A 20893-nucleotide genomic window follows, 5' to 3' on the forward strand; every position below is an offset into this window, starting at 1 on the left:
TAGAAGGATGTAGAACTAGTTCGCGGTAATACTTTAATATGTAGAAATATTATCAAACAAGATCCCTTTTCAGGGATATTCATATTCAAGTAGATGAAACAGAGTGAAGCAATCAATATGCTCAACCATTAGAATGTAATAGAAGAAGAGATATAAACTTTATTACCCCTCTGTGGGGAAATTCAGGTGTTCCTGCAGAAAAGTGACAGGAAGTCGAAGCATATAGATTTGCATAAAAAATGTGGCTACTAAGCAAAAACAAAATCATTGAATATTGACAGAAACATTAAAAAAACATATGTCATTCTAAAACACCCATGTTTTGCACCACATTCTTTTGCTCTCGTCCTCCAACGATTACTTGCTGCCACATTCATCACAGAAGTCGTTTAGAAACTAAATTTAAATGTATTTTCAGAAGGAAAGAAAGTCAAGAAAATTAATTCTGAGTTAAAACTGCAGCACATATTTCAACTGTGTTTCATTATTGACACATTTGAAGCCAATTATCTTGTTTATCAAGCTTAAAAAATCAGCATCAGCCACAAAAGTTACCTTCATTAGCACCAAATAAGTTCATCCAACAATGACAGAGTAAAATCAAGAGTATTGTGATTTGAGAATCTCAGATTGATATCTTGTCTTATAATAAAAACATCTTTCAGAAGAGTAGCAGGTCTACCCAGGTGCATTAAATCTCATTACGAATATGGTGATTATTCTCTGATAAGGCGTAAGATCTGTTAGTTGTGTGTTATGTTTAGTCTGTAACCATCTATCATTACAAATCATCAAACACAACAAATGCTGTTGTCAATAAGCAGCATCTTCAGATGTTGTTTTTTTGCAAAAAAAAAGAAAAAGCATCCATCACGTGTTTTACTTAGCAACATCTAACGACTCCAGCAGTCAAAGAGCTCAGTTAAATCAAGTGCTTTTATGAAATTGCTGCATCCGCACTAATCCATTTCAAATTGTTTTGTGTAAAAAAGAATAATATGTTCTCTGGCACATAAACGACTCCTGTGGGAATGGAGGATATAAATAATATCATTGTCTAATCTTTGGCTTACAGATTGTATAAATAGATCTTTGATGCTGCCTGGATAATGTCAGTGATGTGTTCAGTAGTACATAGGTATTTATAACAAAAATGACTTCCTTTAAGCTCTGCCTGTCAGTGTTTTTTTTTTAAATCAATATACAAATCAGTAGTTTCCTTTTTTATGCAGAATAAGAAGGTAGTTTTTGTTCAACAAAACTCACATGAACCAGATCGTTCCAAGGAACAGGAATTAAGACTTTAAATCATATCTCAAGGTGTCCTTTCAGATAAACAACACGTGTTAGACTTACTATAGGTTCATCTGCCAGGTTTATGAGTGGCTTCAAAGGATTTCAATTTTTCCATGCATTTCTGCCATGTTTTTTGGCAGCCAATCATAATTTTAAGCAATTTCAAATCTAAGAGACAGAATTCAAAATCAAAACGTTTCCCCCCGTTCTCATTCTAAGCACAGCGAGGAAATCGGCCACAGACAGAAGTACTGCCTTTCCAACGGAGTGGAAAACATTTCCTTACAGCAACGCTTTGGCAAAGGGAATTTGTTTCTCAGGGACAGCAGAAGAAAGAGAAGCCCCTACTTCACTTTGAAGAGTCTTCTAACAAAGGCCGGGCAGCTGTTTGTGCTTCACAACAACATTACATCATCTGTTTGCTGGGGAGTTGTGCATTTTTTGAATTTGCTCTGAATTCATGATGAGAATCTGATGTGTTGGAACTCAGCTGAACCAGAAATTGTTCCGCAATAACAACATGTTCCAGGCTTTTATAATGAGTCACGTTGACCTATCACTTTGATGTTATCAAAGGTCGCTGAAGATCGGACTCACAGATTTGGACAGTGAAGATTGTCTCATTATTATCCCACGGCTATCACATGGAAACGCTGCGTATCGGCGAGAACAGTAGGTTTTTCCTTCACCATATATCACAATGTTGTAGGGCAAGTCATTAAACTCCAAATTGCTTATTGTTTTAAATATGCATTTGTAAAGTATTTGTAACTGCTGCTGGGTGACTTTATTTTAAAATGATATGACAGGTCAATATGAATAATAAGGTCTATGATTTGTTGTTTTGCCTGTAAATCCATAATTATCCTATAGCTTTATTTACATGTTTTTCTCATTATACCATCAAAATATTCCAGGGTTTCCATTTCTTATGTGGGATTACATATATGTGAAAATGCACATGTAGTCACATTTTCTGCATGTCTGAGATTCATATAAAGTTTATATTTGAATAAATTTTACAGCTGGACCTTTGAGGATCAATACAAACTTGCCTACTTATTATTACACTGCACGATAAAGTGAGTTCATGCTGGATGTCCATTATTACGACTTTGCTGACTCACGCAATAGTAGCAGCTCCAGCCAGTCACAGTGTGGGCCGTGTCTCTCATCTCCTGCAAGGCCTCGGCACGAAGATAGCCCAGCTCCCTCAGGCAGCCGTCATGGAACACCCGCGTGCAGATCCTGCAGGGGTAGAGGTCGTCCGCCGTCCACACCTCACAGACATCACACATCTCGTCGCTCGCCGGCTAGTGGAGAAAGCAGAAAGCGTAACTCGGGAATTTGCTGAATGATTCAGCGGAACAGTCATTTGAGTGAAAACAGTGGCATTAAAAGCTCATTGACTTTAATTTCTATTATGTTAAACAACACCAGAATGCGTTTCAGGTAGCAGGAGCCTTTTATGTCTCTTTGTCTCGCTGCTTCACGAATGATAATTTCTGAATAAGCTGGCAGGCGGGAGTGTTTAGAGCTCTCCCAAATGGCCTCGCTCAAAGGGGAAGTTAAAAGCTGGGTGTCACAAAGAGGGCAGAGATGGAATATATTTTGAATATGGCAGAAACCACTCTTCCTATTAGACAGACTGCCCTGGAGGGAAGTCTGAGTGCCAGTCTCTACACATGAAAAGAGAGATTTTTCATAAAGATGCCCTCACATTTTAATATTTTATCTATGTGCTTCAGTAGATAAATAGATAAAGGAACTATTTAGTGAAAAAAGAAAAAGAAATACATCCATTATGTGTACTCAAAAATTGCCTAGGGAGATCATTACACTTATGGTATGCTGGCCACATCTTCTGAAATATGACAAAAATAAAACAGTTTGGATTTTTTAAAATAATTTTTAAAAAAAATTAATGTCCACAAAAAGTATCTTATATATAATAGCAAAACATGCAAAAAATTTAGAACATAGGAGAGAACTGCAAGTCATGCCAATCGAGAATATTCTTTATTCTCAAATTGCATCACATGAGAATTAAATGATTAAAGTGCTCCAGGAAAATCTTGAACTTTTTCACAACTCTTTCTGTTAAAACCACACATTTTACATTTTATTATATATATATATATATATATATATATTTTTTTTTTTTTTTTTATAAAAAGAATCCATTGATTCGGAACAGATTAAAAACGCTTGCAAGAAAAATCAGGAGGAAAGAAACTAGTTATGGTGACTGAGTATAAATTGTCTGTACTGTTTTGTTACCAAAAGAAAGCTGAAGTTGAAATTTTTATAGACTGAAAAAAGCATTTCATACAGTCAATCACAATATACTGTATTATAAATTAGGAAGTTATGGTGAGAGAGGACTGGTTCTATAAAACCTGAGAAACATGTAAAGGTTTGTGAAAATGGGAGCCTATCATTCACATTGTATGGATGTTTCCTGTGGGGTTCATCAGCGGTCAGTGTTGAGTCAGTTGACACTTTATTTGATCATGTGGGTTTGCACTTGTTTAGTTCCATAGTCAAATAGTGAATTAAACTGTGCAATATCCAGAGGTTATAATATTGATTTGCAATACCGCTTTTTATTTAACTTCTCCACAACCGTATGCTTTGTTGTATTCCTTGGTCTCCATTGTGCTGTTTGTTCATTAATGTTCTCCAACAAACATTCCAGCCTTCAAAGTAAAGAGGGCTAATTTGAAGGTTCGATGAACCAATTAAAGTGTTTGTAATGTGGCCAAATAGAAAAGAAAACTATGTGCAACTTTAGACTGCTGCAGGAAAAAAAACGAAGCATCGTCTCATTACAGAACATGCAACAGTTCTGTAACCACAAACATTTATGGTAAGATACAGAAATGTTTTGCTTTCTTTAGGGAAAATCCAACATTGAGTTCTAGTTGCAAAAAGACAGGATATTTTATTCTCCTCAGTTTTCTTTTTTTCTAGTTTTTTGTCACTGTTTGAAACGTATGGGGATGTTTTTGTTTTTCTTTTATGTCAAACCTTTTCTAATTATATATATCTAAATATGTTATATTATATCACTGGTGAAGCAAGTCAAGAATAACTTTTCCATTTGGTTTTCCATATGGATCCATACCTTTTGTAGCCATAAACACTATGAGAATGATTTATCTTTATTAACCAAATAAAATTCAGTTCACAAGCAAATGAGACGAAAATATTTCTCTAGCTTTTATTGGTGTCACATAGAAGTTTAGCAAACCAAACAACTTCAAATTATCACTATAGTTTACTTCACATTTATGTGCTGGTGAAAGTAATCAAAATCAAAACACAAGTTTATTTAAACTCGCACTACTGGAGACGGATTCCTACGCAACTTGTCAGAGTGTACCAACTGTTTACTCCATTTAAAATAGAAAAAAGAACTGCAGGTGTTGTTGCCCGTGTGAACTCCCTCTCCTGTTAGTCAGCGTCACCCTGAAAATAGTCACCTCTCAGAGCCAGCCAAAGCAGGCCGCCCACAGCATGCTCAACATGAAGAGCAATCATACACATCGACAACATATCACAGCTACTGGGACACAAAAACTGGCTATAGGAACAACTTCAAGCTCATGTTTTATCACCTCTGTACCCTAGTAAGACTAATTTGATGTGAAGAGGGAAAAAGACATTGTAGACTTTAGACACAAAAAGATTTTGTGATATTTTGTCATGTCCAATAACTCCACATTCCTCACTGTGGATTTGGTCTCATATTGTGTTGAGATGTATTGCATGTACTGTATTCTGATACTGACAAGATAGCAACTGATAAAGTGCCCTGCAAAAGTATTCCTACACCTTATCCCACAAATTCCAATGTATTATATCGGGGTTTTATGGGATTGGGATTTCATGCGACTAACATAAGGCAGTGCATGGTTGTGAAGTGGAAGGAATGTTCAAATCCCTAGTTCTAAACTTAGTACCTTTCATATTAGGGGAGTAAAACTAACTAATTTTTTGTGTGTTTATAAGAACACTGCAGAACAAAAGCTAAGAAGAACACAGTGACTTTTCAGCTCATCTGCCAGTATTCTGGGAAAAAAGAATACTAAAATACTAGGTTTGGAACAGAGAAAGCTCAGCCCTGAAAGAACTTATATAAAATAAATGAAGAGCATATATTATAAGAATCTTAGGGCATGAATATTATTCATAAAGATACCAAGAGAGTAATCTACTGTTTGTAAGTCAATAACTTTTGGGGAAACCTTTACCAGAGAGAATCAGTAATATAATCAATACCTGCTCTTTGTTTTCCAGGTCCACCTCAACAGGCTGGTCATCATCAGGTTCCCTTTTTGGTCGTACAAAAGCAGGAGGCGTGAGTTGATGCCTCTTGTCGAGGTCTTCAGGCTCCACACCTTTCCCATCCCTTAACCTCGACCACGCTTCCTGGTTAACTTTACATTCATCTCTAACTGGAGCTGAGGCCTGTTGGGAGGTTGACGGACCTGCGTTATTGTCTGTTTCCTCTGGCTTCACTTCCTCTGTGTTTTTGTCATTGGGACCGGCTGAAGTTTTGGCATCTTCTTCATCTTCCCCCACTTCCGCATCTGTCTGCTTGACTGCACGATCCTTAATGCCCGCCTGGAAGGCCGAGACGACCGCACTGCATTTCTGCACCTTCTCCACCTGCTGCTTCTTTGACATAAGCACTCCCATGTCTACAAAGAAATGGAAAGAAGCATAATTTTTTTTATAAATATATAATTGTATAACTTTTCACATCTTTGATTTTCATTGTGAAATTTGACTTAGTACAAGAATAGGGAGACAAGAATGTAACTTATATCAGTTTTTAGCTCAAATGCAAATAAAGTTTGATAACCCCAAAATTTAAGATGTTTCTTCATTTGTCTGTATTGACTAAGAAAGCTTGACCTCTCAAAATCAAATGTCCACTACTGTACCTAAACCATTTGTGCAACACATAAATTTAACATGCACTCAATTTTTGAACCCACATTTTTGAAAATGGCTTTCAAACAGTCTCCCGTCACAACCCAAACCTTCTCTTTCATATCCTTCCACTTTAGGAAGGTGGATAGGAAGTAGAGCTAATCCACAACCATTACACCTCCAATTCAGTCATGTAACAAGTTACACAGTTGAGTGCACTTTAATATAGTTAACATCTATATTTGTAAAACTTTTGTGATAGAACTCTGTCTTAACCAACCATATTTATTTTCAGAACTGCAATGCACGCTGCCTTTTGCACTTGGGTCAAAACGAAAGCAGCAGAGTTTAAGCTGAACTGCCTTAGTGACTCTGCAACTTGCTGACAAAGGGAGTAATGGCTGTGCTAGCTTCTTATTCAGTTTAATAGCCAGTATAAGGAACAGTACAGTCCAAATTCTTCAACTTTTTCACCCAATTATTACAACTAAAAACTGCATACAACATTGGGATTGTAGTTTTTTCAGTGGTGGAATTTATAGCTGCAATAACTTTGGCAAAGTTCAGCTTTGAAAAGAAATGACTTGTATCTGGTGAAATGTATTTGTCTGTCTTGCTACAAACTGAACTTTGACAAGAGAAAGTCAAAGGGCTATAAAAACTTTTGCAAGGGACAGAACATCTAAGACATCCAGAATGTGTTTTTCATCCAAAGAAAAAGTGGTAAACAGTAGATATACATACCAAGCAGCGATACTGAACATAGTAAAACAATGTGTTATGAAATTTCATGGCACAAATATGCTGAATGTTATTGCTCGAATGGGATTTGGAGATGCACTCTAGATAATTGGGTTTTCAACTAGTCAGCATATGTTGCATATTTTTATAAGCCTGTGGAAAAGAGAATACTTTTCTCTGCAGCTCTCTGCTATGCCAGCAGCACGAGAACCAGGAACACAGAAAAAAAGTATATCTAATGATTAAAAGAAGGCTGCCTCTGTGTTGGGGCAACCCCGGAGCAGCTGATAGTGCAAAGAAGCAACTTTTCAATATAATGGATAAAAGCAGCATGATATTTGCATAGAATACTAATAAACTAATATAAAACGTCTTCAGCTCTACTGTACACAGTACAGGAGTCATTTGTGGCTAGTGAGTTCATCTTTCCATGCATATTACATAATAGATAATCTACCTGCTTTTATTTTTAGGTTAACTAAATGTAATAGAAATTAAAATTTTTAATACATAATTTTTTAATGGAAATTAATGAATTAAAGTAGAAATGTTCCGCCTCATCTCAACATGAGGAATAGCTACTGTGCATATCAATGACAGCATCCAAACCTTGTGTTAATGAGTGTTTGGCTCTCTGCAGCTCATCATATCCCAGATTACGCCTGAGCAGACATGAACAAATGCTTATCGGGAATGATTAACTGAGAATTTTCACCTCGTTAGAATTTCTGTTGCCTCTCTGGTTCTCGCATCCTCAACACTTTCATATCTCTACGAACAGAAGAGCTGAGACTTAAGCTTAGAATCCCAACTCGGGAACATAAAAGCCTGTCAGTTTCATCCAACCACCAGCTGACTATCAGAGCTACGATGAGTTCACGCAAATTCACCCACTCTACTGGCGTCTAACAATCAATAGTACTTTTTCTTTTTACTGCCATGTTTTGTTTTCTCTTAACTCATTTCAATGCTGATGAGTCAAATTCTTTTTGTTATTCTAAGGAATAACTGGAAGGAGAAAATATGAGTCATGTGCCTTTGCAAAACCAACGATCCAGTTATTGTTGGAGGCTCTATAGACACAAGAATGTTTTCAGTGGCTACAATACCTTGGTAAATATTTGTACTTTTTTCACATTTTGTCACATTAAAACCAAAAATATTGGTCTACTGTGTAAGGATTTCATGTGACAGAGCAAAACACGAAGTACGTATTTGTGAAGTAAAAGGACACATACAGCTGTTTTTTAATCCAAAATAATAAAAGAAAAACAGTGGAACCAACTGCATTCAAAAATCTAAAGACAAGTGTTGCTTGCAAAAGACAGCATCCATTGGGTGTATATTACTTATCCCTGTAGAGGTGCAGCAGGGCTCCAGCAGTCATTGAGCAAGACACATGCTTCATCCTATATAAGTCAATCAGTGCAACACACCGAACAAACAACCAGACATGCACCAACTCACAACTAACAGCTACTGTTAGTTGTGAGTTGGACTTAGAGAAAGGAATTAAGATGGCGGTCATGTTTTTGGATTGTGGGAGGAAGTTGGAGGACTTGGAGAGGAACCCTCATACAGGATGTGCTACCGGTCTTTGGATGTGATCATCTTATTTTTACAAACAATAAACAGGAACCCATAATACTCAAAACATTCACAGCTTCAGTGAGTAGGTCAAAGTGTATCAGTTAGAGCTTCACTAAGTTGACTTAGTAGGATGTTCATCAGTACAGTGAGTCTGAATATGACAATAAGTAAAGTTATTAAGTGACTGATGCAGTGTTCCCTTAGCAGTGACATTTTTGTGCATTTTATGGCATCTAAGAGTTGCAACAATCATACCATGGAATTTATAAGTTAAAAAAAAAGAAAAGAAATCTGTGGCAAGCTCTCTTAGCTGGTGATCAATTTTTGCATGCTACAGTGTGTGGGAAGGTGATGCTGGAGCATTATTTACTTAAAGCTGTGTTTCTTCAAATGCAATTAAAACACAAAGTAAACAAGCAATGTTGTAATAGTCTTATCAAAGAGGTCATCAGATGGGTTTTTATGTGAAGCATATCCCTTTTATGTTTAATTTGGGGTAAAAAATCTAGAGTTGTGCCACTTGCAGTCAAACGTCTTTTTCAAGGTTTTACAATGAAATGTGTCAAAACCATCGTCTTAAATTTATAGTTGTTTGAATTCATTAAAAAATCCTATACTTTCACCCATCTACATAACTTAAACTATATGTATTCATTTCATAGCATTTTATTTCTTTTTCTCTATTAAAAAAAAACACACACACACATGGACACACAAGGAGAAATGTTAATTTTTGTGTTATGTAAGATTGTGACCACTGACAGGTGGTCCGCAAAAATTTTCTCCTCAAAGTTAATGTACTTAAAGTAGGAAAAATGTAAGGATTTGAGAAAGTTTGAGAAGGACTAACTTTTAAGGCCGTCTTGACTGGATCAGAGCATTTCTAAACCAAATTAGTAATAGTATCAAAAAGTGTCCAGGGGAAGAATGTTGGTGAAATTGCAAGAGTCACTAGTAGCCTGTGCAGTCTGAGCCAACAAGTGAGCAACTGCTGCTCAAATTGCTAAATAAGTTCATGCCGGTTGGGACAGAGCGATGTCAAAATGCGCACTGCTTTGTTTTTTGGTAACAAGCTGAGGTCTCAATGCCCAGGATTATATAAAGTTTAATTAAAGATGGATCTTTATCCAATAACCTCAAACTAATTTAATATATTGTCTGGGGTATACTTGTGTGATATTTCAATGAAAGCTCATTTCTTTTATCTCATTACATACTGTCCAATTAAAATCAAAATTATGTGAGGTGTTTTTTGTTTTTTTTAATGAAAAATCTCTGGAGGTTTGTTCTTTAATGACTTTACACATTCAAGATATTGAGAGTATTTGATATGATGAATTTAAAATTCAACCTCTATGAAAAAAGAAAATATTATTATTAATAATATTTCATTTACTGACACTTATAGGAAATTACCTTAGTCTCATATAAAATTTTAGAGGTTACTGGAGTAGCATTTACTTACTCACCTTGCAAAAGCACCTGTGGTACTTATAATTTTCAATTCGATTTGCGAGACCAATACAAAGCAGTAAATGATCGTGAATAGTAAAAAACAAATTATATATGAGTTTCAATTTTCTTTAAAAAGCTTAAAAATGTGGAGTTCATCTGTATTTTATGCCATTTTAAGTAAATACTTTGTAGAACCACCTTTGGTGATACTACATCTGCCATTTTTTTAAAAAAGATTTCTGTCCACCACATTTGCACATTGAGTAAAATAAATCTTTGCCCATTCTTCCTCCAAATAGCTCAAGCTCAGCCAGACGGATGAAGCATGTGTGAATAACAATTTTCAAGTCTTGCAAAAGAATCTCAAGAGGTTTACATTAGGACTGTGAATGGGTAATTCAAACAGATGAATACATTTTGATCCACATCTTTATATCCTAGCTTTGGCTGTATGTTTTGGGGTTTATCCTGCTAGAAGTTGAAACTGACCCAGACCCATGTCATCTTGCAGCCTTTATCATACAGTCAACCAGGGTTGCTTATATTTATATCGTTCCTCCAGTCAACTCTGACGTAATTTCCCTTTCCTGCTGAAGTAAGAAGTGGAGAACCCGACCACGTTCTCATTTCCGCCTAAGTGAGATGCAATTGCATTGTGGAGAAAAGCAGCATTGTGTATTCCGCCTGATTATGTTACTCATGGGATATGCGTCTTTGCTCTGAAATGCAATTCTATCTGTCCATGCTCTACATGAGTGCTTGTTTGAAACCTAATCACATTTATCTGAAGTAAAATGTGAGTCATTCCCTCTCTTCCTTCCAAGTCAAGAAGTCTAAAAGGCTCTTAGGCCATATGCCATCAGGCCCTGAGTAGCCTTCATAGACTATATGGAGCTCAAAAACGATTTGACTCACAGTCTTCAACAAAGTTAAATTTGGTGCTGGATGGTTAAGTTGGTTGATAATGTGCACCATATGCAGCATCTGTAGTCTTCAACATGGTAGTTTGGTGTTTGAGTCCTGGATTTGGACCATTTTCTCCATGCAGAAAATGATCCAACTATGTAAACCAGAGTTAAATAATGCTTAACTCTGGTTCTTGCAAGTAAGTGCAAAAGACGATATAAAATTAAACTCTAATAAACCTTTTTTTATTACTGAAATTGGTATAATCTGTTGATTTAGCCTCATATTTTGGGAATGTCATCCTGTTAAAGAAACATCAATAGTTCATTTTCTGTGAATGGATCTTATAGTTTTTCATCTTAAAATCTGGTTGTTTTAAATATACCACGAGTCCATGCATCAGAGTTTCTTGTTAGAAAACTAAATCTTAGTCTGATCAGAATAAAGGGAACCACTGAGAAAGTCCCAATGTGTGTGATACCTAAACAGAAAAAGCTTTTTACTAGTGTGTAGATAGTGTCAAATAGTTGCTATGGTGATGTTAGAGCCAAAGATGCTCCCCATTCACAGTTAAAATCAACACCATTCTGCTTTTCTACAATGGCCTGTTCCATATTTTGAATTTCACATGTCATTAATTTCAGCTGAGGCTTATCAACTTATATTTCTCTGAGAGCATGACTCCAAGATGAAGCCAAGAACCAACGTCACAGTAAACATGTAGAAGAAGGCTCTCTGCTCAGATGAGTTCAAAATTCAACTTTTATGTCTATATGTAAAACCCTACTTATAGCAGAAAACTAACACAGATTCATGATTTCCTCCTGTTCCAGCAGGAGAATGACCCTAAACATTCAACCTGTGCTGAACGGTTCATATCGATGTTCTAATAGATCAGCCAGTGCCAGGAATGAGAATTTGTGGCAAGCGTTGAGTTATTTTCTAATAAAGAAATATGCAGTGTTTAGATGAGCAAAGCTGATAGAGACATACACCACAAGAACAAAAAGACATGAAATGCTCTGTTTTGTGGTTCTACTGTGATGTAATGAAAAAGTTCCAGGAATATCAGTACTTTTGTAAGAATGTGTAAATATATAAACTGAAAGGTGTAACATTGCATATAAGAGATTGTAAAAATATATTATTTTAACACTTAAAATTTATTCCTGGGAAAGTTGCTTGGGACCGGTCCCAAGCGGTTTGAACCAAAAGCCCTCAGCTATGAGTGGGTCTTATGTGTGATGAGAGTAAACAATGATGACTCATGAAGAGGTTTCAGTATAAACGATTATTTCAAGCCTCTTTACAATTTTATTTTCCTTTCTAAGCAATGTCTACCATCACGTTTCCACACAGTTCTCTATCACAAATAATCCTCAATAGGACGACCAAAAGGTAAAGACACAAATTAACACATGAATACTTAAAGATTTCACTGCAAAGGTTCATATCTGAACTTGAAAAAGAGATGTTGCGGCATTCGCAGCACATAATGGCACAGGTGACTATTACAGGAACTTAATTATTCACTGACCTGGCCCTCGCACTCTACTGTAGTTCAGTGAAGTGCTCACATAGGCATCGAACAGAGACAGTCATTAGACACCAGGGATAAAAAAGGCAGGCTTTGAATTGCTGCTGTTACCGCCCAGTACCAAAACAACAAGCTTAAAAGCTGAGAGATGCTAGAGGGTGAGGCCTAAAACGAGCAAGCCAAGGCTGATATATCACTCTAAAGCTGCTACCACAGCTGGATCCTCAGCTGGATCCTCTGTTATTGTTCAGTGCAGCTAATGGGCTGCTCCATTTTAAATGAGATAATAAACAGAAAACAAATTGTTCCTTAATAGCCAGCAAAGTCAATAGGGCTCACATGCAATGAGGGAGGAATAAGGAACAATAATAATAAATCCAGTGCTATTACACCCCCTAAGGCACCCAACATCAGAGCCAATAGAAAACAGAATCTGTTTGATCGGGTTCATACAGTGCCTTGAAAAAATATACACACATCATGAACTTTTACACATTTATCACAATACAATCACAAAAACCAACATGCTATTTAAATTCTATGCAATTAACTAACACAGAATAGCAGATAATTATAACTTTTGCAATAAAACAAACAAAAAAAACATTTGACTTCAAATAAAATGGATGGAGAATATCTTTGAACATCAAAGTCTGTCAAAGATTCCAATCAATTTTGTGACTTGCCTTTAGGCTGTTCTAATACCTGAATATGCTGTGATGTATGAGCAGTTCCATTGTAGCTCTGTTTGTGTTTTGAATTCCATTGTGTCAGCTCTTTAGCAACACTCAACAGATTTTCTGTTCGCCCTTTATTCAGTTTCCTGTTGGTTACTAGAAACCAAGAACCTACTGACAAAAAACTATGATGCTTCCACCACCATCATTCATTCTAAGAATGGTGTGTTTAGGGACACGTGTGAGGTGTTATTTTTCTAAGATACATGGTGTTTTGCATGAGGGCCAAATGGATCATCATCATCTCCTGTCTCAGCCCACAAACTCAAATGGACAATTCTGACTCAACTAACAAAAATCAACACTCTGTTACCATAAAGTTATTTCATTATTCTATTTTGAGTAAAAGATAGAACAGAATACATTAAGTGTCGCACCTCATCTGCGGATTTAACAAGAGGTTAAATCCACGACACCCGGTTACCCTTTGAACCAAGGAAAATAATACTTGGACAAATACCACTCCATATACAACATATGTAAAATTAATTACCATTTTGATTTCTGAATTATAATCATATAAAATTGTGAAATTCCTAAAGTTTACTGGTTCAGATGGGCATGCCATTGTAGGGCAACACTTATTACATAGTCGATCCAGTTATTTTAGATGATGGATTGAACACTGCTCCATGAGAAGTTTAGAATTAAGGATATTGTCTAAGAAGGACATTTTGTATAAATTTTCTTCTCTGAATTAACCTACTCAGCTGCATTTTTTTTTTTCTTATGTTGTAAACCTGCCCTTACTGTACTGTACAGTAACGTATTTGTATTTTCATCATTTGTTTTACCTTTGTGTGATTGCACATGCTCTCAATAGATAGAATGTGAATAAATATTCATATTTTCTATTCTATTCTAATATTCCCCAACAAACCTCTGACACCTTTATTTTGAACTCAATTTACTGGATGGACTGATTTTCATTTAGTATTTTCAGAGTAAAGGGGTTGTAAAAATACATCCCACAATATTCATATTTTTTATGGCAAAATGTTACAAATCATGTGTTATTCCCCTCCCATTTTAAAAGTATTCCCTACATTGTCTGTGACATAAAACCCCAACGTGACACAGTACTGTGGTTTTAAATTAACCAGTTCTAAGTGCAAGAAGGGTTCTCAAGGAACATTAGGCTATCCCTAAATATTGTCAAAAATGTAATTTTAATGTTCATATTATTATTTTTAACAACAAAAATATTGGTATTTTAAAATTAAAAGCAGACAGATGAAAGAAGACAGGATCCGTTAAAAATCTGCTTCTGTATTTCCTTTACTGAGCAGTTATAAGATGCCATGGGAAAAGAAAATAAACTCTCCACAAGACCTTGTCATTTTTTAGTTTGACTTATGAATTTTAAATGTTGTCCCTTTGTTTTTGGGTTTCCTTTCAACGCAGTGTACAAGCTGTATCTGACATAAGTGGGTCAGTACCTGACTGTGATACCTAAATGCATCAGATGGCGCTGCACAACCTGCCATTTGCAACTTCAGATTCCAAAGCTTCTGACCACCAGCCTGTCAAACTGATCAAAATAGTTTTTTGTTTTTTTTTCGTTTGCGCCTTACTGTCAACGTTTGTGCTGCTCAGTACCTGCACGAAACGTCACACTCTCCAGAGAGAAATGTGATGTTTTTTTTGTTTTTTTCTCATCACTGACAGCTTGACATTGGGTTACTACACTGAAAAGCTTTTGAAGAGCAAATAAATATAGATCTGGCTTCTTTTTCTGTAAAAATACTCTAAAAATATACTTGAGATAAAAATTTGAGTTGGGCATCAATGTAAAGTCAACATGACTTGTTTAGAGAAAAGCATTGATTTAATTAATTTAGTTCTGAAAAAATATACCTCTTTTCTTTCCCTGTAATTAGAATCTCTGTATTTATAGAGATGTTCTATGAAGACGGCCTTAACGGTGTTTGAGAGAAAACTACTGAACAGACATCATTGTAAACCAACAAACAACAAACCAGGGAAGCCAGGGTTAAAGTTATGAGATGTTCAAGGAAGGATTAGGTTTGTAACAATAGCCCATGTTTTTAACGTCTCAAGCAGCACTGTTCAATCAATATTTGAAAAATGGAAACACATAAAGAGAGCATTAATCTGGCAAGCCAGACACACACACACACACACGCACACACATAAAATAGGCGCCATAACGTAGAAATAATCAATTTCATGCATTTCACCTAGTGAAGTTATAGTTTAGTTGATCTGTGTGGATGTACTCTAAATAATTCACTGGGAAATAAAAAAAAAAAAAGAAAATGTAAAGGTTGTCTTTGGGTAAAATTAACCAATTATGACTTATTCAGTCTTTGTGTATATTAAATTTGGATGGAAATATGAGTTAAACTTTCCTAATAAAAAAAGTACTCCTTTTCATCTCTTCAAGAGATATTGGTTCTTCATTTTGTAAAGATGATACCATCCTTTTTACATAAATTGCATCAAGTTCAGACAAAAAAAATGGTTTCACAGAGATAAGGCTGAAGCACAGTTTCTCTGGCAGAAATATTTAGATTTTGCTCATAGGGTAAAGGGTATAACTTGGTTTACAGTGTCTTAGGGGAGTCTGAACGTCTGCTCCAGACTGATTAGGAGGCTGAGCATTCTCAGTTACGGACAAGCTCTCAGACAGCTTGAGCTTGAGTAACAGACATGTTCCTGTAATTTCTGTTTGGGAGAACATTTCTCAGGACATCCACGTCTCCAGGGAATATCGCTCATGTGCGTGACATTTCAAGTCAAACAATAAGAACAAGAGGTTACATGAACATACTCATCAATGCTGCGCTGCCTGCATACATTTCTTATAATGCTGAAAACCCCCTCTCTCAAAGCATTTTGTGCTTATGAAGATGTAACATCTCAGTATCATTCCATGCTTTTTTGCCTCTGGGAATAAAAAATGGATTGGGCAAAATTTCTAGGCTTCTGTCTTTCGAAGCTTCTGGAAATATACTGTAGAGGTATAGAACTGGAGAATGAGTAAGTGGTAAAAGACTTCCAGCATCACTCTTAATGTAACATTGTCATGAAACACATGAGTCATGTTTTCAGGCTCCATCTCTGTCAGTGTGTAATACATTTTCTGCTCTCAAAACAGTATTGACTTACAAAGTTGGCATCTTTTTAGGATTTTATGTGATGTAGTAACATAAAATATTGTACCGATATGGAGAAGAGAGATACATGTTTTATGTTTATTTATGTTATGTGTGCGTTTTTGTGTCTGTGTGTAATGTGTTTGCATTTAGACCCCACCACTGTAGTTCTAGTTGCATATTTGTCTTCCTGCAAGGTGGACCTCTGATTTTCCTAGCTTCATCCATCCTGTCTCTTTCAACTTCCCCGTTTCAGATTTCCAGTCTCATGATTATCCTTAGAGCAGATGCTTCCAGCACCTTTCAAGGTGTAAATTATGACTTCATGGCTAAGTGCATTATTAGTTTTCATCCACAAACAGCAGTTTGCTTATAGACCAAAAGTCTCCTTTTACTAGAGACTTTTCTTCTACATGTTTACTATTCCTTATAGGAAACTTCAATAACACCTTTGACTTTTTTCTTACCTTTTTCTGTCATTCTGTCAGATTTGAGAAGTGCACAACTAGTATCTGTTTTGTCAAAACACTTTTCCACCTCAGCCATGGATTTCTGAAGTTCTTACAGTTACCATAGGCCTGTTGTCAAATTTTACGATTCATCCTTTCTTGTTAGTAACTGTGTTCTTTGGTCTTCTTGGTGTTTCTTGGTTAATCTTCCATGTAAAAATGATGCAACTTTTTAGGCTAGCTGGTTGCACTGGATTTTATTTAGGGGTATTAGTGTAAAAGGGGAAACAATTTTCAAATAGATGAGTTTGTGATTGTCAAAATCTGGAAATATGTGAGAATACTTTTACCACATCCTAAATTATTAGAAAAGATAACTTTTTCATTTATATGTTATCAGCTAAGACAAAACTATCAAGTCCTTTTCTCTAGCTCAGTTTCGAAATGGGATTAGACTGAAACCAGACCATGTGCAAAGCCATGTGTTATTATTTACACAGCAGAATGAAGAAAAAAAAAAAAACTCAGAAAATCTTAGTAACATTCTGTTCCCTTGTGGAAACTGTTTCTTAATTAACCAATTTTTAATGGTGGTCAGCATTCTGTGTCACACTGCAGAACTGATCAGTCTCCCGCCTCGAAGCACATTTTACTAAAGTAATGAAATGACAAGCATCGAGTCCTGATTTGACCTGCTCCTCTGGAAGATTTCTGGTGAAGAAAGAGATGGGTTTAAAACCCTCAGTGGAGTTGAAAATATGAAACAGACTATAAGAAAAGAGCAATATCAAACCAGAGCAGTGTGAGAAATTGGTGATGGCTGACAGGTTCAGATGTGCCGTAGTCGATCAAAGACGTGAAAAAAGAAAAGCTCATCCATAACTTGCAGCAGAACCTTTGGTTCTTTCTAACGCTCTAATTGAATTGCTTCTGTTGATTTAAATAATGTGATCAGTGTTGGGTAAATTGTATTTTTAGTAATTATCAAATATTCGTTGTATTATGTAGTCTTGTAGTTATATTTAGATATTGTTTGCTTATATGCTTTTACTCTTTATTCTTAGTATAAGTAATGTTTCTGTGTGTTAAATAACTTTGATTCTATCCTGAGACTTCCCTGGGAAATAGAGGTGACAGCTACCCTCGGCAGCTGTTGTCCTGCAGGACTTCCTACAAGACGGAGGTGTTAATTGCTCCCAGCAGAGTTTTGCATGCCTGACAATAAACTCTGCTCTGTGCTTCTTTGTGATACAAAGCCGTTGCTTTGAAGCTATGCAACGTGTCTGGAGAAAGAAAGATTTAGAGTATAGATAACATGTGTCTAGATTAGTGAATGTTATTTAGCGCTGCAACCATGTTTTGACTCCACCCTTTTAGAGTTGCAGCGCCCCGTGTGGCAGGGTTTCCTAAAGATCAATAAAAGAGAGGAACAGACAGATGTGTTTCCAGAGTAGTCGGAGATTTGTAACTGGAAACATCTCTCTGTCTGCTCTCCTCGCGAGTATAAAAGAATCTAACTCTCTTGTCTTTTCTGTATTTGTTTAAATTGTCTCTAATATGTATTTAGACCTGACATTATTTGGTCCTTCGCAGCCGGATGCCAATATACCGGAAGGATTCCAGCGGGCATGGTGGACCCCAGTAAAGACCGTGCGCACGGCAAGTTTCCTAGTGGAAGCTTATCAGAACCTGTTAAAGGGCTGGCGCTCTGCCTGCCTGCTGGGATCTTACGGTTGACGGCTCTGAGGGGAAGACAGGAGAGGGTGAGTAGATTCTTGTTTAAATGTGTGGCGAATGACTGAGGGTCATTGCGCGAATAAGAAAACCCTGGACATTCTAGACTCTAACAGGTAAAAATAAAACATAATATCCGTGAAGGGCGTCCGAAGCCCTTGGCCAAAAGTTCGTGGAAAAACAACAGGCGCACGGAGCCTAGTATAAACCTGCAGTAAAATTTAATAAATTGGAAGTAAAATTGTAATTGGAACGGATGGCGGAGTCCGGCGGAGCAGGCGCTTAAGTTCCGCAACAAACGTATGATTGTGAGTGTGATTGGAGATTTAAATACCATTTGGTGTTTTATCTCATATAAAAACAGTAGGGTTGTAACCAGCAAACCTGTCTTGGATGCAGAGGTAAGAACCCCCCACTCGAAAGAGTTGAAGCGGGGGTTACCACTACAGGTATTTTTAATTGCTGGCCTGCTGAAAAGATCTCCAGTTTATAGGATTCCCTATGAGTCGGACAAACTGGGCTAAATTGTATAAATAAATAAAAAAAATGGGCAAAGTATAAGCAAGAATAAGCCAACACACAGTTTGAAATCAAATGACTGGAAATATGTTGAAAATCAGGATCCGCATAAAATAAAATATTTAGATAAATGGTTAACAAACTACAACTTTGACGGCCGTCTAAATTCACAGAAACTAACAGTATTGCAGGATAACATAAAATAAAAACAAAGTCAAACCCACAGAAATCAAAGAATTTGATGTTTTATAGAAGGGAGGATGATGAGACAAGTTTCAGAAGTGTGAAAAGGCAGGCAGACGAGCAGGGAGCAGCAGGAGGGGGAGGGGACGTAGCTGAAGTTACCAAATACCAAAATAACAAAACAGAAGGTGAGAAACAAATAATACAAAATGCAAAACTATACCCCGACTTGCCCTCACCCCCACAATATGAAAAAGGTAGTGAGGGATCTATTACTAGATCACAAAAAGCAAACTTTAAGTGGTCTAAGAACTGGGGAGAAATTTTGGTGCAGGGAGCTGTAGCTCCCACTGGGCTTTTTCTCCCTCCCCCATGTTGCCCTTCAGAAGAGGCAAATAGTCAGCCACACACACACTGATCTTTATCCTATGATACAAGTAGCAAATCCTACTGTAAGGGACGATGGAGCAGCGCCCACGATTCTGGTATATAGAACGTGGACCCTGGAGGATATAAAAAAGGCGCTTTTGGAGACAGCTGATGTTTAAAAGCAAAAACAGGACAGTTGTCTGCATTTTTATTATTGAGCATTCCCTTTTCTAGTGAAGGCGTTTCTCTTGATTCCGATATTGTTATAGTTAGTACATTTTCAAATACATTCCATATACTAGATTAGTACTTGGAGCTTTGGTAATATACTTTAATCTAACACACTATTGCTATTAATATTAACAAAGTATATCAGAAATTAAACCTAAGTGTTTCCAAGATTCCTAAGTTTGTGAACAACTCCAGATGCAACTCTACGCTCCTGGGAAACCCCCGACCTCTGACCTGTGAGCCGGGGAAGATATTCTTTATGGCCTCCTAATTTAAAGCCTTTCAGGAGCATGTTTGTTTTATGGCAGCTTTAAGTTACAGCCTTGCCAGGCTCTGAAGTCCTACCTTGCATCAGCTTGTCCAGATAGGAATGTTGATCTATTTAAACGCACATGGCATTAGCTTAACTATATTAAACCATAAAAATAGCCATATTTCCTTAACAATACCCAAAACAGAGTTTAGACCAAAAGTTAAGCATTATCCTTTAAAAACAGATGCACAGGAGGGAGCCAAGTCTTGTTATATGTAGATGATGTTTTATTAGCATCTCCAAACATGAAAATCTGTAAACAAGACACTTTAGCGCTTCTAAAACATTTAGCTGAGGAAGGTCATAAGGTCAATAAGAATAAACTCCAACTGTGTAAAGAACGAGTAAAATATTTGGGTCATAATTTAAGTGCAGGAGGGCGGACCATAATGGAGGATAGAAAAATAACGATTCTCCAGGCACCAAAAATAACAGAAAAAAAAAAAAAAAAAAATAGATGATGTCTTTTCTGGGGTTAACTAACTATTGTCGAAACTGGGTGCCTAACTATGCAGAAATTGTGGCCCCTTTAAGCAAATTAATGTATGAAAAGGATCTGAAAATGTCTTCCTCTTTGGAATGGACAGAGGCAGCAGAGACAGCACTAAGTGAAATAAAACAGGCCCTAGTGTCAAGTGCTGCGCTCGCCTTACCAGACTATAAAAAAAAACATTTTTTCCAGATGGTGGATTGCAAAGGTCAGTATATGACCTCGGTGCTAGTTCAGCAACATGGTGATAAAATGAGACCAATAGCATATTTTTCTTCCAAAC

At 36.6% G+C, this 20893-nt stretch overlaps 1 protein-coding gene across 2 annotated transcripts in view; it reads right to left on the reverse strand.

The window, feature by feature from the left end:
* phf24 (PHD finger protein 24) overlaps positions 1-20893 on the reverse strand; it is a 41509-nt gene that overhangs the window by 8587 nt on the left and 12029 nt on the right. For both annotated transcript variants that reach the window (XM_032570067.1, XM_032570068.1), the window contains exons 2-3: positions 5581-6002; positions 2424-2609 (exon numbers count right to left, since the gene is read on the reverse strand). In XM_032570067.1, coding sequence (XP_032425958.1) covers positions 2424-2609; positions 5581-6000 — 606 coding nt within the window. In that variant the 5' untranslated portion in view covers positions 6001-6002. The remainder of the gene's footprint in view (positions 1-2423; positions 2610-5580; positions 6003-20893) is intronic.

Source organism: Xiphophorus hellerii, chromosome 8, assembly GCF_003331165.1.
Source record: "Xiphophorus hellerii strain 12219 chromosome 8, Xiphophorus_hellerii-4.1, whole genome shotgun sequence".
In the NCBI taxonomy this organism is placed as follows: Eukaryota; Metazoa; Chordata; class Actinopteri; order Cyprinodontiformes; family Poeciliidae; genus Xiphophorus; species Xiphophorus hellerii.